At 42.7% G+C, this 26,034-nt stretch overlaps 1 protein-coding gene and 2 long non-coding RNA genes across 4 annotated transcripts in view; 1 reads left to right on the top strand and 2 right to left on the bottom strand.

Annotated features, from left to right (window-relative positions):
• The window catches only part of LOC135507705 (uncharacterized), a 24,531-nt gene extending 18,933 nt beyond the window's left edge, over nucleotides 1–5,598 (bottom strand). The window contains exon 1 of the long non-coding RNA XR_010450693.1: nucleotides 5,139–5,598. This is a non-coding gene — a long non-coding RNA (uncharacterized LOC135507705). The remainder of the gene's footprint in view (nucleotides 1–5,138) is intronic.
• Nucleotides 4,367–26,034, top strand: LOC135507641 (zinc finger protein 648-like). 2 transcript variants are annotated; one of them, XM_064927218.1, is made up of 7 exons: nucleotides 9,293–9,973; nucleotides 13,501–13,631; nucleotides 13,815–13,988; nucleotides 17,371–17,535; nucleotides 17,931–18,042; nucleotides 18,557–18,681; nucleotides 23,325–26,034. In XM_064927218.1, the coding sequence occupies exons 1-7, from the start codon at nucleotides 9,679–9,681 to the stop codon at nucleotides 24,237–24,239; spliced, it is 1,917 nt and encodes a 638-aa protein (XP_064783290.1). In that variant the 5' UTR covers nucleotides 9,293–9,678; the 3' UTR covers nucleotides 24,240–26,034. The 2 variants fall into 2 exon arrangements, with proteins under 2 accessions (XP_064783291.1, XP_064783290.1); XM_064927219.1 differs by lacking the exons at nucleotides 17,371–17,535; nucleotides 17,931–18,042; nucleotides 18,557–18,681; nucleotides 23,325–26,034 and adding an exon at nucleotides 4,367–4,426 and having other exon boundaries at nucleotides 5,951–9,973; nucleotides 13,815–16,987.
• Nucleotides 11,659–21,395, bottom strand: LOC135507710 (uncharacterized). The gene is made up of 4 exons (XR_010450699.1): nucleotides 21,137–21,395; nucleotides 18,545–18,727; nucleotides 17,817–17,963; nucleotides 11,659–17,479 (listed from the first exon to the last, which is right to left on the bottom strand). It is a non-coding gene; the product is annotated as an uncharacterized LOC135507710 (long non-coding RNA).

The raw sequence follows: 26,034 nt of genomic DNA, 5'->3' as shown, positions 1-26,034 counted from the left end.
GTCTACATGAACAAATATAGCAATGTGCAGAATAAATTAGCAATTTCAATTGTCATTGATTGACTTTTCCCTTCATCCCAAATCACATGTCATGTCTACTTCAAGTAGCACCTTTCCATCTAACTGCACCGTAGGTCAGCCCACATGGGACAAGTTTGAGGGAAATTGTTTTTCACAAGCTAGATCAAACGATGAAAGTTCAGCAGGATGTCATCCAGAATGTGGAAATGTAAGGCCCTTTGCAGGGGGTCAAAGGACACAATAGGGCAGAATGGAAAGTATCACCAATAACCAGAGACTGGATGTATTATTAGTGTATTTGTATACTGTTCTGCATATACACAGAAAGAACCTGGTTAATTTTTCACCCGTTAGTTGGAATTTCTCTACCCCACACTGTCAGATCGTCAAGTTGTAGTTCATGAATGTCTTTGACAGGAAAGTTGTGGTTAGCTAATGACCAACTTTCACCAAAATTGAGAAATGTGTTGTTCTTGTGTATATGTAAGACTTAAAGCATAATAAATGCAAAAAGTAACTAAATGTTTTCTGGTAGGGTCCACTACATCATAGGCCCTGTCCCGGGGGAATCATAGGTCATGGCCACAGTGTCTCCCTGCCCCTCGTATCTCAGACTCCAGTATTTATGCTGCAAAAGTTTGTGTCAGAGGGCTAGGGTCATTCTGTTATAGCTGGAGTATTTCTCCTGTCTCATGCAAAGTTCTACAGCTGCACCATCGAGAGCACCCTGAGAGGTTGTATAACCGCCTGGTACGGCAACTGCTGGGCATCTGGCCATAAGGCGCTACAGAGGGTAGTGCGTACGGCCCAGTACATTACTGGGGCCAAGCTTCCTGACATCAAGGACCTATATACTAAGCGTTGTCACAGGAAGGGCCAAAAAATAGTCAAAGAGCCCCCATCCCCCCAGTGTTTTTACACTGCTGCAACTCACTGTTAATTATAAATGCAAAGTCACTTTACAAATGACCTCAACTAACCTGTACCCCCGCATATTGACTCGGTACAGGTACCCCATGTATATAGCCTCATTATTGTTATGTAATTGTCTTGTGTTACTTATGGATGTAATTTTTAAAAATGACTTTAGTTTACTTAGGAAAACATTTCTTAACTCTATTTCTTGACCTGCATTGTTGGTTAAGGGCTTGTAAGTAAGACCTTCACGGTAAGGTCCACAGCTGTTGTATTCGGCGCATGTGACAAATACAATTTGATTTGATTTGGCTTGGTTTTTGCTCTGGCATGCACTGGCAACTGTGATGATTTGGAAAGGCACCCACCTGTCTATATAAGGTCCCTTATATAGACAGGTGGGTGCCTTTCCAAATCATGTCAAATCAATTGAATTTACCATAGCTGTACTCCAATGAAGTTGGAAACAGGATGCACCTGAACTCAATTTGAGACTCATTGCAAAGGGGAAGAATCATTATGTTAATAAGGTATTTCTGTTTTTTATTTGTAATTAATTTGCTAAAATGTATAAACCCGATATTCACTCAATTTGAGACTCATTGCAAAGGGGAAGAATCATTATGTTAATAAGGTATTTCTGTTTTTTATTTGTAATTAATTTGCTAAAATGTATAAACCCGATATTCACTTTGTCATCATAGGGTATTGTGGGTAGATTGAGGGAAATATTAACGTAATCGATTTTAAAATAAGGTTGTTAGGTTATAGCATGTGAAAAAGATAAAGGAGTCTCTGCATGTGAAAAAGTAAAAGTAGTCTGTCTCTCTGGTAGAGTAATGGTTATGGTGTTTCCTCCCCAAACCAGAATTTGATTTTAGAGAGACATTTTTGATGTTGCCTTTTGTTGGCATGAAAGAGCTAACTTGAGGTTTGTAGGGGGGTATGGGCTAGTTCCCATCAAATAGAAGGACTGAATTGACACCTTGCATAGAATGTCCTTTTAATAGAGTTGTGATAACATACTATGTCGTGGAGTAACAATATAATCCTTGTCTGCAAAAAGCCAACTTTGACATGGGCGCATGCTTTGTAGACCATTCAAAAGCGTTCCGATAGCTTGTCCGCAAGACAAAAACCCACATGTTATGATAGCTTATAGACAGTAGTAGGCAAATGAAGGGACAAAGTTCCAATATTAAGATGATGGAATAACATTTCTAGGGTCTATTTTCTGGTAATTGGAAACATGCCCCTTTTGAATTTCGCCCCCCGGTCCTAAACACATCCATTCTATAGTGTAGGTTTTGAAGATTCATAATCTATGTTTGTAGTCATCAGAAGAAGATTGAGGAACGGTTGGTGGATCCAAGAAGTACAAGCCCCCACACCATTCTCCAACCTCTGAAATGTTGTCTTTGAGGTACCCCTTAACATTTAGTCTCTGTCTGTCTGGTAGAGTAGTGTTTATGGTGTTTGCTCTCCAAACCAGAGTTTGAGAGTTCAAATCCCAGAGAAACAGTTAATGTAGCAACTTCTTCCTTCTTGCCTTTGTGGGCCTGAAAGAGCAAACAAGAGGTATGTAGGGAAAAATGGGTCTCGTTCCCATCAAATAGCAAGAATGAAGTGACACCTTGTTTCAAATGTCATTTCAATAGAGTTGTGATAACATGGAGTACCAATTCAACCATACTCTGCAAAAGCCTACTTTTACTTGGGGCCATTCTTTGTAGACCATTCAAAGCTGTTCCTAGTCTTGGTCCCCCTGAAGAAAGCCACATGTTAAGATAGTTTAAAAATAGTTGTAGTAGTAGTTATGGTGGTGAATTCCCAAAGGAGAGGTTGTGAGTTAAATTCCTTTCAAGAGCATGCCAACTTTCTTTTGTTGCCTTGACAGAACAATGTTGAGGTGGGGTTCCGGAAGGACATAGACAGCAAGGGAAATTGGATTATAAAATGTTAGGGTACAGCAACTGGTGTTGAGTAGGAGTGCTGATCTACGATCAAACCCACCCCTGTCCATATAATCTTATTCCAGAGACAACTGGTTCACAATGATCTAGGCAAAGCTGATCGTAGAAAAGTGCTCTTCTGTACGCATTTATGAAATGTTTCAGGCTAAGAATGCTGAACTGGAATCAGTACCCCACAACCCCCGTCAAAGTAATGTTATTCATTCTACTCACAAATGCTAAACAGATCCTAGTTCAGCACTCCTACTTCAAGCCACCAAGTGAATGTTGGGTATTGAGTGCTAAACGTCTTGAACAGTGGTTGAAAAAGTACCCAATTGTAATACTTGAGTAAAAGTAAAGATATGTTAATAGAAAATGTCTCAAGTAAAAGTGAGGCATAATTTACAAACGAACATGTGTTTAGTGGGTCTGCTAGATCAGAGGCAGTAGGGATGACCAGGGATGAGATAAGATCTTGATAAGTGTGTGAATTGGACCATTTTCCTGTCCAGCTTAGCATTCAAAATGCAAAAAGAACTTGTGGGTGCCTGGGAAACTGTATGGAGTAAAAAATATATTATTTTCTTTAGAAATGTGGTGAAGTAAAATGTTATGTTGTAAAGAAACAGAAAGAGTAAAAGTACAGATACAAAACCCCCCCCAGATATAAACGGAATGTAGTGGAGCAGTTTAAATACATTTTTGTTAAGTCATTTACACCACTGGACTTGAAAGGAACACCTCAATTACCTCGACTAACAAGTGCCCCCACACATTGACTCTGTACCAGTATCCCATGTATATAGGCTCGCTGTTTTTATTTTACTGCTGATCTTTAATTATTTGTTACTTCTTATTTTTTACTTAACACGTTTTTTTTACAACTAAATTGTTGGTTAAGGGCTTCATGTCAGCATTTCACTGTAAGGTCTACACATGTAGTATTCGGCGCATGTGACATACAATTTGATTTGTTACACATGAAAACAGGTTGTGAACCTGGTGTGACATTATTGAAGCTGTGCTGACACCTAGTGGACATCAAGAGGACCTACACTACACACACACATATATATATATATCCACACACACTTTAACCTTAAAACAGATAGGATGCTTTACATAAGTTGCTCTTTTTTATTAGACACTAATATATATGTACAATAAACAGACGTTCAAAAGTCGGAATGTAAAGCAAAAACGCTGGAAAGTTATTCAAAAGCAGGTGTAGTGAATCAAGCATCTTGGGGTTACCTGAAATAGGTCAAAGTATATATTTTAAATGTTCTAATTTATTTAATATTTCTTTAACTAATATGAACTCAACAACATCGACACAAGTTACCTGCTATATTTGGGAAACAGGGTTAACACAGAGATCTTGGCAAAATACAATGCATGTTTAGTACGAGTAGGTATATACAGTATCATCGGTAACAATGCAAAAGCAGGAACACCGGAAATAATAACTAAACCAACGAACGAGAAATGGGAGGCTACCAGAATGAAGAGAGACAATTTTCCGAATAAACGTGGTGAGTGAAACACGTAATTACATAGCTCACTCCCTACCCGGTATCTCATTCTACTGTTATACGACTCTGTATGCGTTGATTTTTGGCAACCTTGATATTTACGAAGTTTTTGGAACGGATTCCTGTTGAAACGTTCCTCAAATTATACCCACCCCGGGTCAAACTAATTCTATGTCGTCACTAGTTACCACAGCCACAAAGCCATACACCTCGCCTATTTTTACAATTTATCTCATTAAAATGTGATTTTAAACGTAACCTTAAATTAAGACCAACATATATTTTTAGATTTTTACCATAACCGATTGTGGTTGTGGAAACCCTAATGATATGCTTTATAGATCTAACGTAAACTCACTCACTTTTATACATCGCCTTGGTCCGTACAATTGACCTTATTTTAGCGGCCCAAAAACGTAATACTTCCAGATCAACTGTAATGTGAATACCATTGTAAAGCACAGTTGCTCCCCTTTCCAACATAATCAATTACATGACCCCCACGCTGCCCGTTTCTGCATGATTCAAGCAGGCAATGAGCCCCATCATGTATTTTTTTTTTAAATGGCGGGTGGGAAAGCGAAACTAATGCGTGATAGTGAGATGTTGTGTGGGGAAATTGCTTTTTTTTCACTCGAGCTGTCCAACTTATCACCAATACAATATAAATAAAACACTATATAAAGAGTTTATATAATGTGTCATTACATACCTATTTGAAGGTTTGTGTCGAACTTGAATCGTGTTTTTAGGGCAGTGCTAAAGTGATCTTCAGAAGTGAACAGCAGCTTTGAGAATGATGATCGCTTGCAGTGATGACTGCCAAAAATGACTAGATAGCTACTTAACCAGCAATAACGTTAGCTAAATTATGCCAGAGGTCATATTACAATATCTCTGGTTATACTCACTACCACCGAACGTTGCACACCAAGCTAGCGTTCCTATACTGGTGGTGCAGAGGGGACTGGCGAACTCCAACTGCCTTTCCGCATACTAGGGTCCTTCTGCAGGACATGCAAACTATATAACTTTGGGTGTGGAGTCATGGTCAATTCACACAGGGCTTTTTAGTCATAAACAGCGATGATTCTTTGAACGCGGTGAAAAAAAAGAAGCCCCATTCTGAAAAGCAAAGCGGATGGGTCTTGTTGCACATGGAGCTTGGCAAAATTGGGGATGATTTGTTGACATAATTGTAATCCAAAACCAACCTTCATGTACTCGTTGTGACGCACTTGGTTCCAAACTCCATTTTTGACAAGATTGATTGCCTTATTTTCACACTATAATAAATGTTTGTGACTCATATCAATGCCACATAGGCCATTTTTAATGGGATTAGTTGATTTCATGGGCAGTCGCTCTTTAAGATCTTTTATTAGGCTGATACGGAAATTGTTCCAGGAAATAATCAATGTTCACAAGTATGGCCCCTTACAAGGTGAAGGTGTATTTATTACCTGTGTGTATGTACCTGAGGGAGTGTATGTCGGTGTAATGTGTATCACCTCTTCCTTCCAGGAGGAGGAAGGTCCAGAGGTGCTGCTGGTGAAGGAGGAGGGGTGTGAAGTGGGTCTGTGGAAGCCTGAGGGGACCATGGTCATGGATGACAACAGAACTACACTTCCTCCCGAAACTACAGAGGAACCAGTTGAGCAGCACAGGACCACACAGTCTCACTGAGTACGAGCTGAATGTGCACCTGAAGATCCACACGGGAGAGACTGTACACACTGTGGGAAGAGGTTCTCAGAGAGGAGCTACCTCAAGATACACCAGCAGAAAAACCATTCCACTCTAACATAGAAAGTAACCATTCTACTCAATAGCTTCTGATGTTTAGATCAAACCCTGAGAGTAACAGATTTCAGTGTTGAATATTGCATCCAGACATTTTTTGATATACACGGTATAAGGCACATACAGTGCCTTCAGAAGGTAGTCATACCCCTTGACCTATTCCACATTTTGTTGAATACAGCCTGAATTCAAAATGTATTAAATATTTTTAATACAACATCTCAAATCTCACCCACACAATACCCCATAATGACAAAGTGAACACGTTTTTAGAAATGTTTGCAAATGTATTAAATTAAATACACTGCTCAAAAAAACAAGGGAACACTAAAATAACACATCCTAGATCTGAATGAATGAAATATTCTTATTAAATACTTTTTTCTTTACATAGTTGAATGTGCTGACAACAAAATCACACAAATTATCAATGAAAATCAAATCTATCAACCCCATGGAGGTCTGGATTTGGAGTCACACTCAAAATTAAAGTGGATGTCCTTAAAACAAGTCCAAATGAGGCTCAGTAGTGTGTGTGGCCTCCACGTGCCTGTATGACCTCCCTACAACGCCTGGGCATGCTCCTGATGAGGTGGCGGATGGTCTCCTGAGGGATCTCCTCCTATACCTGGACTAAAGCATCCGCCAACTCCTGGACAGTCTGTGGTGCAACGTGGCGTTGGTGGATGGAGCGAGACATGATGTCCCAGATGTGCTCAATTGGATTCAGGTCTGGGGAACGGGCGGGCCAGTCCATAGCATCAATGCCTTCCTCTTGCAGGAACTGCTGACACACTCCAGCCACATGAGGTCTAGCATTGTCTTGCATTAGGAGGAACCCAGGGCCAACCGCACCAGCATATGGTCTCACAAGGGGTCTGAAGATCTCATCTCGGTACCAAATGGCAGTCAGGCTACCTCTGGCGAGCACATGGAGGGCTGTGCGGCCCCCCAAAGAAAGGCCACCCCACACCATGACTGACCCACCGCCAAACCGGTCATGCTGGAGGATGTTGCAGGCAGCAGAACGTTCTCCACGGCATCTCCAGACTCTGTCACGTGCTCAGTGTGAACCTGCTTTCATCTGTGAACAGCACAGGGTGCCAGTGGCGAATTTGCCAATCTTGGTGTTCTCTGGCAAATGCCAAACGTCCTACACGGTGTTGGGCTGTAAGCACAACCCCCATTTTGCAGGGCTCTGGCAGTGCTCCTCCTGCTCCTCCTTGCACAAAGGCGGAGGTAGCGGTCCTGCTGCCGGGTTGTTGCCCTCCTACGGCCTCCTCCACGTCTCCTGATGTACTGGCCTGTCTTCTGGTAGCGCCTCCATGCTCTGGACACTACGCTGACAGACACAGCAAACCTTCTTGCCACAGCTCGCATTGATGTACCATCTTGGATGAGCTGCACTACCTGAGCCACTTGTGTGGGTTGTGGACTCCGTCTCATGCTACCACTAGAGTGAAAGCACCGCCAGCATTCAAAAGTGACCAAAACATCAGCCAGGAAGCATAGGAACTGAGAAGTGGTCTGTGGTCCCCACCTGCAGAACCACTCCTTTATTGGGGGTGTCTTGCTAATTGCCTATAATTTCCACCTGTTGTCTATTCCATTTGCACAACAGCATGTGACATTTATTGTCAATCAGTGTTGCTTCCTAAGTGGACAGTTTGATTTCACAGAAGTGTGATTGACTTGGAGTTACATTGTGTTATTTAAGTGTTCCCTTTATTTTTTTGAGCAGTGTATATAACTATCAAATTTACATAAGAATTCACACCCGAGTCAATACATGTTAGAATCCCCTTTGGCAGCAATTACAACTGTGAATCTTTCTGGGTATGTCTTTAAGAGCTTGACACAGCTAGACTGTACAATATTTGCACATTCTTTTTTAAATTATTCAAGCTCTATCAAGTTGGTTGTTGATCATTGCTAGACAGCCATTTTCAAGTCTTGCCATAGATGTTCAAGCCTACTTTAGTAAAACTATCTAGGCCACTCAGGAACATTCAATGTCATCTTGGTAAGCAACTCCATTATAAATTATGCTTGCGTATATTTGGCCTTGTTTTAGGTTATTGTCCTGCTGTTTGTTGGAAAGCAGACAGCCAGGTTTTTCCTCTCGGATTTTGCCTGTGCTTAGCTCTATTCAGTTAATTTTTTGTTATCCCCAGTCCTTGCCCATGACAAGCATATCCATATCACAATGCAGCCACCACCATGCTTGAAAATATGAAGAGTGGGACTCAATGATGTGTTGTGTTAGATATGCCCCAAACATAACGCTTTGTATTCAGGACAAAGTTAGCAGTTTTACTTTGGTGCCTTATTCCAAACATTTGTATTCTGTACAGGCTTCCTTCTTTTCACTCTGTCATTTAGGTTAGTATTGTGGAGTAACTACAATGTTGTTGATCCATCCTCAGTTATTCCTCTTCCAGCCATTGAACTCAGTAACTGTTTTAACTCACCATTGGCCTCATGGTGAAATCCCTGGGTGGTTTCCTTCCTCTCTGGCAACTGAGTTAGGAAGGACGCATGTATTTTTTGTAGTGACTGGGTGTGACTTTTGTAGTGACAATTTAACGTGTAATTAATAACTCCCCCATGCTCAAAGGGATATTCAATGTCCCCCCCCCCCCCCCCCCCCCAATCTAGAAGTTATCTTCGTTGCAAGGCATTGGAAAACATCCCTGGTCTTTGTGGTTGAATTTGTGTTTGAAATTCACTGCTCGACTGAGGGACCTTACATAAGTGAGGGATCTTACAATAAGTATACAACCTTTTATGGCAAGCCTAAATATGTATGGGGTACAGAGATGAGGTAGTTATTCAAAAATCATGTTGAACATGATTGCACACAGAGTGAGTCCATGCAACTGTGACTTGTTATGCACATTCTAACTCCTGAATGTATTTAGGCTTGCCATAAGAGGTTGAATACTTATTGACTTCAGACATTTCAGCTTGTAATTTAATTCATTTGTAAAATATATATATATAAACCTAATTCCATTTTGACATTATGGGGTATTGTGTGTAGGCCGGGGGGGGGGGGGGGTGTATTAATTAAAACACAAATTATGGAAAAAGTCAAGGGGTGTGAATACTTTATGAAGGCACTGTATTTGTTGGGTGGTTATGCAATACTTTTTTGTAAACGAAATGTGCAATTCACTCTCCGACCTGTGTCAGGCGGCAATACACAACAACACGTCTAGTCTGCCGTAAAACCACACGAAGAAAAACAAGTAAACGGAAGTGAACAGTGACCAAGAACGCCTTAGCGATTTTATAGTTCTTATTTCGACATTTATTAACTTAAAGTCAAATTAAATTTCATAGCAAAACATACTTACCACAGGCAGTCTTTAATTCGCGTTAGAGACAGGACTTGGTTGATATGTGTTATTTAGGTAACGCTAACTAGCTGCTAAGGTTATCTAACAATGGCTAACTGTAATGGCAACGTTATGGTTTTTCACACGCAAATAGCCTCCATTATGGAGGTTCTAGCGAATGCAGCCGTAGCAGAGATCTGTAAACTCGTAGATGACGACTATGCAGTGTGTCGTTTGGAAATAACTCAAAGCCAGAAAGAAAACAGGGGATTGCGAAGGAAACTACAGCTACTGGAACTGAAGGTGGCACGGGAGCGCGCAGATAGGACAATGCGAGAGCGCGTCCTCGGCAGTCGTCCCAGAAGTGTCAAGATCCTCGACCGATACAGAGGAATGACAAGAGGTACATTTTACCCCGTTCCCCTCTGCGCATGTGTGTGGATAGTATGCAATAATTCCTCTGATGTGATTACTTGGATGTCTTGCAAGAAGTTAAGTGTTAGTTTATATCCTTGCCAATTCTAGTCTGTCAAACTGACCAGGTCAAATTTGTTTTATATTGGGTATTCGGTGTATATTTGGTTCTCTCTCGTCAATAGCTACCAAGCATGAGATAATACGATTTCGGATTAAACAAAGCAAAGACTATATTCTGAATCAGAGGATGGAGAAAAGTCCACCCCTTTTTTCGTTGTTGAATTATTATTATTTTTTAATTTTACCTTTATTTAACCAGGCAAGTCAGTTAAGAACAAATTCTTATTTTCAATGATGGCCTGGGAACAGTGGTTTAACTGCCTGTTCAGGGGCAGAACGACAGATTTGTACCTTGTCAGCTCGGGGGTTTGAACTCGCAACCTTCCGGTTACTAGTCCAACGCTCTAACCACTAGGCTACCCTGCCTCCCCATTATTATTATTTATTCTTTTCGGATGTCAGTCTTCAATAGCTCTTCAATAGCATTCACTGTTCAGCTAGTAGTGCCTTCAGAAAGTATTCACATCCCTTGACTTTTTCCACATTTGGTTTTGTTACAGCCTGAATTTAACATTTATTATATAGATATTGTGTCACTGGCCCACACACACAATACCCCATACTGTCAAAGAGGATTTTGTTTAGTTGAAATGAATTAAAAATGAAAAGCTGAAATGTCTTGACTCAAGAAGCATTCAACCCCTTTGCAAGCCTAAATAAGTTCAGGAGTAAAAATGTTCTTATCAAGTCACATAAGTTGCATGGACTCACTCTGTGCGCAATAAGTGTTCAACATGGTTTTTGAATGACTACCTCATCTCTGTACCCCATACATACTGATAATTGTAAGGTCCCTCAGTTGAGCAGTGAATTTCAAACACAGATTCAACCACAAAGACCAGGGATGTTTTCCAATGCAAATATTGTACAATCCAGGTGTGCAATGCTCTTATAGACTTACCCAGAAACACTCACAGCTGTAATCACTGCCAAAGGTGATATGTATTGACTCAGGGGTGTGAACTTACGTAAATGAGATTTCTGTATTTCATTTAATACATTTCATTAGAAACATTGGGCATTCTAATGTAACACATTTTATTGTAAACATAAACATTGGATGCCAGGAGAAGAGAGGATTCCCCATTGTTGCATCTTTATAACAAGCCAATGTGATCACATCACACCAGAGAAGCTCTCGCCATTCAAATCTCCCCGCCAGTTCACTGTGTGAATGCTGTAGCCTATTTTATATCCAGCAAGCAAGAGCAAGGTGCTTCTTTCCTCAAATATACAGTACCAGTCAAAAGTTGCCAAGAGTGTGCAAAGATATTAAGACAAAGGATGGCTACTTTGAATAATCTCATATTTTTTGGGTTACTACATGTGTGTTATTTCATAGTTTGTCTTCACTATTATTCTACAATATAGAAAATAGTCTCAATAAATAAAAACCCTGGAATGTGTAGGTGTGTCCAAACGGTTGACTGGTAATTGTAGATTGTTAAAGGAATTAGATTCCTATATCATTATCAACCAATTCAATTAAACACTGCCCATTCCTAAGAATTTGTAAGATACTTATTTGCATAAAATGGACAGAGGCCAGTCTCAAAATCAATCAATAGCGTTTATTCTCGAGAGTACTGATCATGGTACAGTTTACAACAGGTTATAAACAAAAAATGACGTCATAGGTTTTAAACTGTCCCTCCTCCACTCTGATACAATGGCAGTATAGTTCACAAGCCTTCCCACATCGTCCACCACCTGTTAGATCATTTACTACCAGCCCAAGGTCTCTCCCCTTCCTGTGTAAAGACAGGATGTCTCGTAAGTGTCACGATTTTCTGTAGGCAAAGGAGAGTCAGACCAAAATGCGGCGTGGCTATTGCGATCCATGTTTAATGAAAATGAAGTAAACACGAATCAAATACAAAATAAACGATACACAAAAACCGAAACAGCCTAATACTGGTGCTAAGTAACACAGACAGAATAAGGACAATCACCCACAAAACCCAACACCAAACAGGCTACCTAAATATGGTTCCCAATCAGAGACAATGACTAACACCTGCCTCTGATTGAGAACCATATCAGGCCAAACACAGAAACAGACAAACATGACACACAACATAGAATGCCCACTCAGATCACACCCTGACCAAACAAAACATATAAACATACAAAGCAAACTATGGTCAGGGTGTGACAGTAAGGAACTCAGCATTCCAGCCAGTCTGACGATAGCTCCATTCGTTGCTAACAAGGAACAGACCGTCTTTGTTCTAATTCTTGATTATAATTACACACATTATATTCAGTACTATGATTATAAGATTCATACATCCATGCAGTAACGTAATAGTATTCTGTTTAGTATAGTTCTGATTGAAATGTATACATAATTTAGTCATTGTTGATAAATCCCTTAACATAGATATATAGAAAGATATATTGTTGAGTTGCTCAATAAGTGACCAAACTATACATCTACCTCTGGGACACATTTGTGATAGGCAACTAGTTCAGGAGCTATAAGAGGAATAGAGAGAGGTTGGAAGAGCGTGAGGCCAGTGGATATGCACGACTTGCGCAACGTTTCATCTTCACTGTCCCGATGACCATACTCCACATCGAAGGCAGCTCCAGAATCTCCAGGGAGTGTAGGCTGGGGTCTTATCCTACTCCCACTGAGTGGCGCTCCACAGAAGTATCTTCCACAGCGTAAATTGGCTATACTGGGGCCGTGGTCAGACTGCACTTCCTGGTACCTGAAATGGTCATTGTTCTGGGTAGGGTCCTGTAAGTGCAGGGGAAAGTCTGGCAGCAGGGCCTCCTGGACAGGACGTCAGCATTTGCGGTGGCATCCTGGATGTATGACCTTGAAGTTATACTCCCCAAGCTTCTCGAGCCACCTCGCCAGTCGACCTTCTGATTTGATTTGATTTGGTTCCTTCATCCTTATGAGCCACCGAAGACTGCTGTGGTCGGTTCGCACGATGAAGGGTCTTCCGAGCAGGAATTGACGAAAGTGTGTAGTGAACTCCACTACTGCCAGTAGCTCCCTCCGTGTGGTACAATAGTTTTGCTCGGTGGAGGACAGACAGCCGCTGTCCGGCTGCATAATAAATGCTGAGATTGCCCAAAAGCTTTGGAAAATGACAGGAGTGGAATGTTAGCTACGAAGACTGGTACCCAGACTAGCTCCTAAAGGAAGTGTGTCATGAATATTGGGAGGATGGAGAAAAATCCACTTTTTGGGGCAGGCTTGGCACACTTTGTTGAAGAGCTATTGAAGAATAGAAATCTCCCCAAAATTAAAAGGTATGGACTTTCGTCTAACTCCCGCGAGTTCTGCAACCAAATTGCAAACACAGAAAGGGGTCTATACCTTGGAGCAGATAGTAGCTAACCTAACCACCTATTTTCCCCCAATCACTCTCTCAGGTGAAGGACATCTCACTGAAGGCCACAGGAGCTTTGTGAAGCCAGCAGGACACAGCACATGGAGAGATGACCAACCAATCACTGTTGATGAGGGGAGTGGAACCTCAACCCAGCACATTATCGTGATAGAGGTCAGTGGAATAGTGTTGCATTAAAAATGACAGTTACTTTGTATATCAAATGTGTCCCCAGCTATTCACTTGCTTACATGTACGTCCTCATTTATCTGCCATATGCGAGTTTGTGAGACGTACTTACGACATTCTTATCCAATTCAACCGTTGTACCGATAATAACCTCCTTTTTCTTGTCAGTCTGCAGCTGCAGAGGCTGCAGGTTCTGGAGTCAAGCAGGAGAAGACTGAAGGAGAGAAGGACCCACGGCACAGCAGAGACAACCAGACTGGAGGGTCTGGAGCGCCCCCTGTACCCACGGAGAACTCCACCACCGCCCCAGCACAGCCCAGGACCCGACACAGCATCACGGAGGTCAGTGGAACGCAGAACGCCGTTCTCAAGTCAGCGACAGACACCAAGACTTTAACTGTAACACACAGGCTCTTACACACAGGATCTGACCACAGATCAGAACCAGAGAGACTGGGGGCGCGGAGACTGGGCGTTCCTCCTGCCCCCAGCTCAGACTATTTACCTGTATTTCACCAAAGCCAGAGGATGGTTCATTCAAGTGGGCTTGGTGAATCTTTAGACACTGGCAGTGATGATCCGTCGTGTTCATACTCTACAGAGCTAGACCCTGGCAACATGCCCTTGGGTTTAGAGATACAGACTGATCTGTCTAGAGGGGACTGGAACCGTTACAGTAGTAGTGTATACTCTGAAGGGTGCCTTGATAAGAAAGGGGAGGGTCTAGTCGTAGATGAAGTGACTATGAAATTGGAGGGTGATGTTCCTCCCACATGGAATGCAGATAGTAACCTAGGAGATGGACACTCACAGGGCAGAGATTTCTTAGATTACAGGGAAAGCTTAGAGACAAATCCAAATGTCACGACCCACTCTCCTTTACACTTGTTCAGGGATCACGACCCAGTGTCCACATCGATGGGCCCTTCCGATTTACACAGCCACGTCCTTTTCCATCAGGTTTTGAACTCAAATGACAGGGATAGAGCCCAGGCTCAGGGAGGGGGAGCCACATCAGGCAATAGTAAAGAGAAACGGTTCAGCTGTACCCAGTGTCACATGCGCTTCACCGAAGCTGGCACCCTGAAGAGGCACCAGAGGGTCCACACAGGGGAGAAACCCTACAACTGTTCCCAGTGTGAGAAGAGGTTCTCCCGCCAGGACCATCTGAAGATGCACCTGAAGATCCACACGGGAGAGAGGCCATTTGCCTGTACGCACTGCGGGAAAAGGTTTTCAGAGAGGAGCTACCTCAAGATACACCTGCAGAAAAACCATTCCACTCTATAACATAGAAAGTAATCATTCCACTCGATAGCTTCTGACGTTTAGATCAAACCCTGTATTAAAGGTAGACTCGGCAAGATGATGTACAGTACCTTCGGAAAGTATTCAGACCCCTTGACTTTTTCCACATTTTTTTTAGGTTACAGCCTTATTCTGAAATTGATTAAATTGTTTTTTCTCCCCTCATCAATCTACACACAATACCCCATAATGACAAAGCAAAAACAGGTTTAGACATTTTTGCTAATTTATTAAAAATAAAAACAAAAATGACATTTACATTTACATAAGTATTCAGACCCAAGCACCTTTGGCAGCAATTGCAGTGTCAAGTCTTCTTGCGTATGACCCTACAAGCTTGCCACACCTGTATTTTGGGAGTTCTCCCATTCTTCTCTGCAGATCCCCTCAAGCTCTGTCAGGTTGGATGGGTAGTGTTGCTGCACAGCTATTTTCAGTTCTCTACAGAGATGTTCGATCGGGTTCAAGTCCAGGCTCTGGCTGGGCCACTCAGACATTCAGAGACTTGTACTGTTGGAAGGTGAACCTTCCACTCTGGAGCAGGTTTTCATCAAGAACCTCTCTGTACTTTGCTCCATTCCTCTTTGCCTTGATCCTGACTAGTCTCCCAGTCGCTGAAAAAAGAACAACACAATATGATGCTGCCACCACCATGCTTCACCGTAGGGATGGTGCCAAGTCTCCTCCAGACATGACACTTGGCATTCAGGCCAAAGAGTTGAATCTTGGTTTCATCAAACCAGAGAATCTTTGTTTCTCATGGTCTGAAAGTCTTTAGGTGCCTTTTGGCAAACTCCAAGCAGGCTGTCATGTGCCTTTTACTAAGGAGTGGCTTCCGTCTGGCCACTCTATCATAAAGGCCTGATTGGTGGAGTGCTGCAGAGATGGGAGAACCTTCCAGATGGACAACCATCTCCACAGAGGAACTCTGGAGCTCTGTCAGAGTGACCATCGGGTTCTTGGTCACCTCCCTGAACAAGGCCCTCCCTCACCGATTGTTCAGTTTGGCCGGGCATCCAGGTCTAGGAAGAGTCTTGATGGTTCCAAACTTCTTCCATTTAATAATGATGGAGGCCCATGTGTTCTTGGGGACCTTCAATGCTGTATACATTTTTTGGTACTCTTCCCCAGATCTGTGCCTGTCTTGGAGCTCTATTGCTTGTTTTTTGTTCTGATATGCACTGTCAACTGTGGAACTTTATATAGACAGGTCTGTGCCTTTCCAAATCATGTCCAATCAATTGCATTTACTACAGGTGGACTCCAATCAAGCAATCTCAAAGATGATCCATGGAAACAGGATGCACCTGAGCTTAATTTTGAGTCTCATAGCAAATAGTCTGAATACTGATGTAAATAAGGTATTATTTAATAACATTGTCATTAGGGGGTATTATGTGTAGATTGCTGAGAATTTGTATTTATTTAATCCATTTTAGAATAAGGCTGAGACTTAACAAAATGTGGAAAAGATCAAGGGGTCTGAATACTTTCCGAAGGCACTGTAGATGTACAAAGTAAACCGCAGTAGTGGGTCAATTTCCACAACAACTAAGTGTGTTGAAATGCAAGGCCCAAACATTGTGGAATATATAAGTCATATTTAGAGGGCAGCAGGTAGCCTGGCGGTTAAACGCTTTGGGCCAGTAACCGAAAGGTGGCTGGTTCGATTCCCTGAGTAGACTAGGTGTGAAATCTGTCTCTGCCCTTGATCAATTTCTAATTTCTCCTGTAAGTCGCTCTGGATAAGAGTGTCTGCTAAATGACATAAACATGTAAAGGTAAAATGACAAACAGTATAGCATAAAAAGTATGTTACATATTGTGTTTGTACTGTGTAGGCTATATGATGTTCACAAATGCCTATTTCATTACTTCCATTCAACTACTTTTTATCCCAGAAAACCTTTAATGAGAAAAAGAATGCAGTTCATCAACTTCATGCAGATTTTTTTGTTCAAATGCGTATTTGTGGTTTTCATATGGTGTATTTAAAACCTGTTTGTTTAATAAACACAAAATGGGACTTTTAATTCCAAGACTTTCCTTGAGATTCTTTAGTATACATCACATCTGATCTCACCCTATTCTGCATACACTGATAGGGCTTTATAACCAATATACACTAAATATAGCTACACATACCAACACACTAACAAACACCTACTGTACACGTCAAAATAGTTTCGTCAGATTTGTCTGAAGACTTTTAACTTATCATAGCTGACTTATTTTTGCCCACATCATATTTATGTCCACCATTATGGGTTTAAGAACAATGAAGTCACTAACTACAGTATAAGGACTCAAACGTAGTGGGGAGGGATAAACACTCCATGTTGAAAGTGTGTTTATCTGTGTGTACGTACCTGAGGGAGTGTATGTCTGTGTAATCTGTATCACCTGTCTCTTCCAGGAGGAGGAGGGACCAGAGGTGCTGCTGGTGAAGGAGGAGGGGTGTGAGGAGGGTCTGGGGAACACTGAGGGGACCATGGTCATGGAGGACAACCAGACTACACCTCCACCTGAACCCACAGAAGAACCAGCTGAGCAGCACAGGACCACACACAGTCTTCCTGAGGTGAGCCCACTGTAAACTACTGTCTGAATTGTATTAGGTCAGGGCCCGAATCCACAAAGACTCTTAGTGTAGGAGGACTGGTCTAGGATCAGTTTTGGCTTGTAGATCATATTGAATAAGACTATATGGAAAGATCCTAGATCAGCACTCTTTGTGGGTACGGGGCCGGGTCTTTATGAATTCTGTGTTAAATGTGCGACTATGCCTTTGAATTATCAAACCATTTAAGAGTAAATTAATCAAATCAATTAATACGTTTGCATCGTATCAAATTAACTTACATGTTGCATAGTACTCATATCAATCCCTCATTGCCCAATCAGAAGATGCTCCAAAGCAGGATGCTCATATCTGATTTCTTGATCCAACATCCTCTCATTCTGTATCTCTTACAGTCAGTAGACATGGAGGATGGGAAGCTTGATCTGCTGCTAGTCAAAGAGGAGACAATAGAGGATGGACCAGAGAGCATTAACCTGCTGAGTGGACTAAATATGGGGGAGCAAGGTAAGGGAGAAATACATATAGCACATTGCTTTCCGACAGGTGGCATCGCTTCTATGCAAGGCTCATCCCTCATCAGTGCTGGAGGGACCTTCAAACTATCTGGGCGGCAGGTAGCCTAGTGGTTAGAGCGTTGGGCCAGTAACCGAAAGTGGTGGATCAAATCCCTGAGCTGACAAGGTAATAATCTGTCGTTCTACCCCTGAACAAGGCAGTTAACCCACTAGGCAGTCATTGTAAATAAGAATTTGTTTTTAACTAACTTGCCTAGTTAAATAAAGGTTCAATTTAAAAAACTGATATAAAACAATGTATATAGTCTACATACAGTAATAGATTTTCAAAAGGAATAGTGATGCGCCTGGCTCTCCTCATTCATAAAATTAAATCAATATAACGTATTTTTACATACAAAAACACACATTATAATGTCTGAACTTGACCAGTTAATTGACCAAAATAAAGTGAGTTTTCCCTGTCATGTTTGTAAAGTGTATTTTCTAACCTTTTCCTGCAGGTGGTTGGTTGGAGGCTAGTGGAGGAGACTGGGCGGCCAGCTTGGATTCCCAGACCGGTGCAGCCAAGAGCCCAGGGGACGATGTCACTGGTCAGCAGGTCAGGACCAGAGGCGACATAGTGGAGGTCAGTGGATGGGACAGTGTCCTCAACACTGGGCTGGGGAACAACACTGTTTACCACAACCAGAAACAGACAGTCAAACACAAAACAACAACCGATCTTAGACTCCATGACAACAGACTGGCTGTGACCAGGACAAGGGGTAGATTTGGTCTGCAGGGTCGGGGAGGTGTCCGTATGCGTCAGGAGAGAACAGATACGGACTCTGCTCGCGATGCTCCGTCCTGCTCCTATAGTTGTGATTCAGAGAGACAGATTGGGCCTCAGGTTAACCCCCTAACAGGCTGCCTTCAGCCTGCCTTCTATAGGATTTATCAACTGGAACATGGATCCTGTGACAACACAGACACTCCCTGGCCTTCGTCCTCCTCACACTCTCCTGTTAAACCAGACCTCAGACAATGCCAGTGCCTCAACACTAAATGGCTACACAAGCCCATTGACAAATGACAGTAGTAGTGACGCTATCAGTAGATCCGGTGGCAAAGAGAAGCGTGTTCATTCTGTGGGAAAGCCTTCGGTTTCCCCAAACAGGTGGAGATCCACCAGGGGATGCACATGGGGGCTAAACCTTTCAGCGTCCAGTGTTTCACACTCGTCCTGATGTGGCAGGGGAGAAATCCTACAGCTGCACCCCAGTGTGCGAAGAGGTTCTCCTGCCAGCACCAGCTGAAGAAGCACACGAAGGTCCACACGGGAGAGGGGCTGTTCACACTGCGGGAAGAGGTGCTCAGAGAGGAGCTACCTCAGGATACACCAGCAGAAAATGCACACGGCCCATGTATAGTAATGTAGTACTAGTTACTTTGTAGTTAATTCTGTTGCTTGTGGATGTATAGGGAATTGGATGAGGTGAACTGAGGAAAGAATGTGTATGATGAGGTAGAGTTGGTGTGATTGTGTCTGTAAGAATGCTTCACTTATTAAGTGTCATTTTTACTTGACATAAAGTAAAGATGACATAAAGATGTGTACAATGTTAAATCTTTTCTAAGGGATTCTAAATGGTATTTTATTAAAGCAAAGGTACAGAAAAGTTTACGTCATATCAAGAATGTACTCAGTTTGTCCCTCGTTTAGAGGCACAGACTAGTTTCCCTTCTTATAAAAATAGTTTATTATGACAGAAGAGCAAATCAGGTTCACATGATTTAGGTAAAATGCTTCATTCATATAGAGTTCTATTCGCTATTATAGCTCATATAGTTAGTTATTCAGGTATAAGAAACTGACAAAGGCCAAATCTGAAACCAAAAACAGATCACAATGTAAGAAATACAGCATGGCTACAATGCATGATTTAAAGATGGAAATGCAATTGGTTAAGCAAGAAACGCACTGAGAACACTTCCGATAGGTACTTATCACAGTGGGAGGCCGTTCCTCCTCTTGCTAGAACAAAAGCGTTACCTGCTGTATGTCGACCCGTTAGCGACAAACCTGCGGTTTCTACTTGTAAAATTGTGATGCTCGTCATTGGCCAACAACTTGACTTTGAGCCAATCAGAGAGCACGAACTGGGGCAGCTAAAATGTGTGACAACAAAAGGGGGAAGAAAATATGGCACATTCTCTGTACATCCATGGTTAAATGTCATGAGCCAGACTTTATATGCAATGTAAGCTATAGGATGATTGCTGGCTAAGTGCACAGACGCAATGTGGTTTATGCTTATTTATAAAACCCTCTTAGGCCTCACTCCCCCCTATCTGAGATATCTACTGCAGGTCTCATTCTCCGCATACAACGCCCGTTCTGCCAGTCACATTCTGTTTAAGGTCCCCCAAAGCACACGCATCCCTGGGTCGCTCGTCTTATCAGTTCGCTGCAGAAAAACACTCAAACAAGACAGTTGTATCTCAATCTCTTCATTCAAAGACTCAATCCATGGACACTCTCACTGACAGTTGTGGCAGCTTTGCGTGATGTAGCAAGTATTGACATAATTCAATCACAATGGATTAGTTTCCATGAAACAGCGGCCTATGTTAGTGCAGTGTCCTTAGCTAGCCATGTTGTGCTAGCTTGCGAATATGCTAACGTTAACTAGATATTTAAACATTTGGCCATGGGCTGGTACTGGTAGTATTGGATTATGGAGAGTAAATTAAAACGTTATCTTACGAGGTAGTTATCTAGTTGTGGCCGTCTGGCAAGTATCAACAAGGGCTTTCTACAACAAACATCAACATTGGCACAGCTAGTTAGCAAACATTGGAATCTAGACCATAACTTAACACAGACGGGACATCCGTTACCAAGCAATGCTACTGCCACGTTCTGATTTGGAGAATTGTAACAAGGCTGAGTGGCAGACGACATCAAGGTCTTTGCTGTGTGAATACAAAATATAATTGACTGTCGACACTGTTCAGAGGCACTGTCGGCAGACAAACGGTTAACAATCCCTACCAGTGAGCTTTTACAAAAATCAATACAATCAGCAGAAGTAACATACCGTTTCTTATCTGTAACCCACACGGAAGGACTCAAAAGGGCTGGTTACACACACTTGCTATCAGTCTTCCCTTTTGAGAGAAATGGCGCATGCCATTTATTTAATTTACATTACAATAGTCAATGTAATGTCCAAAACAGTTCTTCAACACAGCAACGCAGGTTCTCACACAAACACTATATCCCCGTCTCTCGGTTGTAGCTCTTGTCTAACTGCACGCATAACCCGCTGTTAGCAAAGCGTGGACAGTGTTGACCAAGTAAGAGAGTCTGCCATTCTGTTTACCAAACTTCTACCTGGTCACATTAACATAGTGAGAAAATAAACTGCTCTAAAAAATAAAGGGAACACTTAAACGACACAATGTAACTCCAAGTCAATCACACTTCTGTGAAATTTCACATGCTGTTGTGCAAATGGAATAGACAACAGGTGGAAATTATAGGCAATTAGCAAGACACCCCCAATAAAGGAGTGGTTCTGCAGGTGGTGACCACAGACACCAACAGTTCCTATGCTTCCTGGCTGATGTTTTGGTCACTTTTGAATGTTGGCGGTGCTTTCACTCTAGTGGTAGCATGAGACGGAGTCTACAACCCACACAAGTGGCTCAGGTAGTGCAGCTCATCCAGGATGGGACATCAATGTTAGCTGTGGCAGGAAGGTTTGCTGTGTCTGTCAGCGTAGTGTCCAGAGCATTGAGGCGCTACCAGGAGACAGGCCAGTACATCAGGAGAAGTGGAGGAGGCCGTAGGAGGGCAACAACCCAGCAGCAGGACCGCTACCTCCGCCTTTGTGCAAGGAGGAGCACTGCCAGAGCCCTGCAAAATGACCTCCAGCAGGCCACAAATGTGCATGTGTCTGCTCAAACGGTCAGAAACAGACTCCACGAGGGTGGTATGAGGGTCCTACGTCCACAGGTGGGGGTTGTGCTTACAGCCCAACACCGTGCAGGACGTTTGGCATTTGCCAGAGAACACCAAGATTGGCAAATTCGCCACTGGCGCCCTGTGCTCTTCACAGATGAAAGCAGGTTCATTCACACTGAGCACATGTGACAGAGTCTGGAGACGCCGTGGAGAACGTTCTGCTGCCTGCAACATCCTCCAGCATGACCGGTTTGGCGGTGGGTCAGTCATGGTGTGGGGGGGCCGCACAGCCCTCCATGTGCTCGCCAGAGGTAGCCTGACTGCCATTAGGTACCGAGATGAGATCCTCAGACCCCTTGTGAGACCATATGCTGGTGCGGTTGGCCCTGGGTTCCTCCTAATGTAAGACAATGCTAGACCTCATGTGGCTGGAGTGTGTTAGCAGTTCCTGCAAGAGGAAGGCATTGATGCTATGGACTGGTCCGCCCGTTCCCCAGACCTGAATCCAATTGAGCACATCTGGGACATCATGTCTCGCTCCATCCACCAACACCACGTTGCACCACAGACTGTCCAGGAGTTGGCTGATGCTTTAGTCCAGGTCTGGGGGGAGATCCCTCAGGAGACCATCCGCCACCTCATCAGGAGCATGCCCAGGCGTTGTAGGGAGGTCATACAGGCACGTGGAGGCCGCACACACTACTGAGCCTCATTTTGACTTGTTTTAAGGACATTACATCAAAGTTGGATCAGCCTGTATTGTGGTTTTCCACTTTCATTTTGAGTGTGACTCCAAATCCAGACCTCCATAGGTTGATACATTTGATTTCCATTGATAATCTGTGTGATTCTGTTGTCAAGACATTCACCTATGTAAAGAAAAAAGTATTTAATAAGAATATTTCATTCATTCAGATCTAGGATGTGTTATTTTAGTGTTCCCTTTATTTTTTTGAGCAGTGTATATTTTACTTGTCACGTATCGTTTTGTGCGATAAAAGTACTTTACTTCAAAGTTATGTGAGCATATGGCTATGGACAAAATTGACACTGCTGACTTAATATTTTATTTGTATTTTTAGGGACTGAGTTTCCCTTATCTCAGTCGAACCAAAACATACTTCATTCTTAAATCAACACATATGCAATTGTTTTAATAATAAACTCCAATGGCTCCATATTGTTAGGTACTTATATCACAGTATTAGAGATGGGCTTGACTGTGGTTAACAGTTTATAATATCATGTAATGTTTCTGTGTGTACAGCAGAGTTTATTATATAAACCTTTACGCTTTTCTGCACAATCTTTTTTTGCAGTCTGCAGTCGAAGAAGACCTGCTGATATCCAGTGTTACTGGTGGGAGAGAGTGGACCTCTGAAGAGGCTGATCACAAACCCTGGCTCCGGATCAGGATCCTGGACCAGGAGCCTTCACTCTTCCTTTCTGAGTCGGAACCAGGACCCAAACGTGAGGTTAAGAGACTCCACCACCACACAGAACACAACCAGTGGACAGGTGGACTGAACAACCTCAGTCCTGGTGGTCATCAGAGAGACAGAGGCTCCAGTCAGGGATCCAGTCTGCAGCCCAGACCCTTGTCTTCACAGTCTCAGTGCAGGGATGGAGTAGGGCCTGGGGCTGATAGAGATAGGAACAGGAGGATCTATGATACAAACACCACGGTATCCATGATGAACAGAGCAGGTCACACTGGGCTTCAGCTTTCACCGAGAGTGGTGGTAGACCCCCCTGGCAGTAGTCGATCAGGAAGTCTGTCTCCTTCAGGTTCTCGTCTAATGCCTGGTGACTGGGTTCATAGAAGGCCTGGACCTGGGTCAAGCCTTCCTCAGCTGCCTCGTGGTAACCCCACGAATGCAGACAGGGGCAGGATGAGCGGTCACCATGAGAGGTTCCTAGCCTATAACACAGCACACAACAACACCCAAACAATGGCTAGAGGTCAAGGAGGTAGCTCCAAATTGGCTCCGGTTTCCACCTCATCTGGTGTCATTGGGTCACAACGTGGGAGGCCGAGCATTAAGACGGACGCAGACAAGCCGTACGCCTGCCCCACATGTGGGAAGCGCTTCGCTCATGCAAACTATGTGAAGCAGCACCAGACTGTTCACACCAAGGAGAGGCCATTTATGTGCAAGCTGTGTTACAAGAGCTTCTCCTTCCAGAGTAACCTTATCAAACATAGAAGTGTCCACAATGGGGAGAAATCATAGTAGTGTAGTAGTGTGGCAGTAGTGTAGTAGTGTGGCAGTAGTGTACCAGGATTGAACAATAGTTTGTTTTGTACAAAGAAATACAGTGGGGCAAAAAAAGTATTTAATCAGCCACCAATTGTGCAAGTTCTCCCACTTAAAAAGATGAGAGGCCTGTAATTTTCATCATAGGTACACTTCAACTATGACAGACAAAATTAGAAAAAAAATCCAGAAAATCACATTGTAGGATTTTTTTATGAATTTATTTGCAAATTATGGTGGAAAATAAGTATTTGGTCACCTACAAACAAGCAAGATTTCTGGCTCTCACAGACCTGTAACTTCTTCTTTAAGAGGCTCCTCTGTCCTCCACTCGTTACCTGTATTAATGGCACCTGTTTGAACTTGTTATCAGTAAAGAAGACACCTGTCCACAACCTCAAACAGTCACACTCCAAACTCCACTATGGCCAAGACCAAAGAGCTGTCAAAGGACACCAGAAACAAAATTGTAGACCTGCACCAGGCTGGGAAGACTGAATCTGCAATAGGTAAGCAGCTTGGTTTGAAGAAATCAACTGTGGGAGCAATTATTAGGAAATGGAAGACATACAAGACCACTGATAATCTCCCTCGATCTGGGGCTCCACGCAAGATCTCACCCCGTAGGGTCAAAATGATCACAAGAACGGTGAGCAAAAATCCAAGAACCACACGGGGTGACCTAGTGAATGACCTGCAGAGAGCTGGGACCAAAGTAACAAAGCCTACCATCAGTAACACACTACGCCGCCAGGGACTCAAATCCTGCAGTGCCAGACGTGTCCCCCTGCTTAAGCCAGTACACGTCCAGGCCCGTCTGAAGTTTGCTAGAGAGCATTTGGATGATCCAGAAGAAGATTGGGAGAATATCATATGGTCAGATGAAACCAAAATAGAACTTTTTGGTAAAAACTCAACTCGTCGTGTTTGGAAGACAAAGAATGCTGAGTTGCATCCAAAGAACACCATACCTACTTAGAAACATGGGGGTGGAAACATCATGCTTTGGGGATGTTTTTCTGAAAAGGGACCAGGACGACTGATCCGTGTAAAGGAAAGAATGAATAGGGCTATGTATTGTGATATTTTGAGTGAAAACCTCCTTCCATCAGCAAGGGCATTGAAGATGAAACGTGGCTGGGTCTTTCAGCATGACAATGATCCCAAACACACCGCCCGGGCAACGAAGGAGAGGCTTTGTAAGAAGCATTTCAAGGTCCTGGAGTGGCCTAGCCAGTCTCCAAATCTCAATCCCATAACAAAATCTTTGGAGGGAGTTGAAAGTCCGTGTTGCCCAGCAACAGCCCCAAAACATCATTGCTCTAGAGGAGATCTGCATGGATGAATGGGCCAAAATACCAGCAACAGTGTGTGAAAACCTTGTGAAGAATTACAGGAAACGTTTGAACTCTGTCATTGCCAACAAAGGGTATATAACAAAGTATTGAGATAAACTTTTGTTATTGACCAAATACTTATTTTCCACCATAATTTGCAAATAAATTTATTAAAAATCCTACAATGTGATTTTCTGGATTTTTCTTCTCATTTTGTCTGTCATAGTTGAAGTGTACCTATGGTGAAAATTACAGGCCTCTCATCTTTTAAGTGGGAGAACTTGCACAATTGGTGCCTGACTAAATACTTTTTTGCTCCACTGTAGGTGAGCAAATCTGTTAATAAATGAGAAATCATGTTATCCTTTCATGTATTGATTTTGTATTTGCTTGTTTATCATTTAGAATTAAAATTCGACTTAGTCTCCTTGGCA

This window comes from Oncorhynchus masou, chromosome 21, assembly GCF_036934945.1.
Source record: "Oncorhynchus masou masou isolate Uvic2021 chromosome 21, UVic_Omas_1.1, whole genome shotgun sequence".
In the NCBI taxonomy this organism is placed as follows: Eukaryota; Metazoa; Chordata; class Actinopteri; order Salmoniformes; family Salmonidae; genus Oncorhynchus; species Oncorhynchus masou.
Note: the sequence above shows the minus strand (reverse complement) of the source record. Positions and strands in the feature narration are given on the sequence as shown.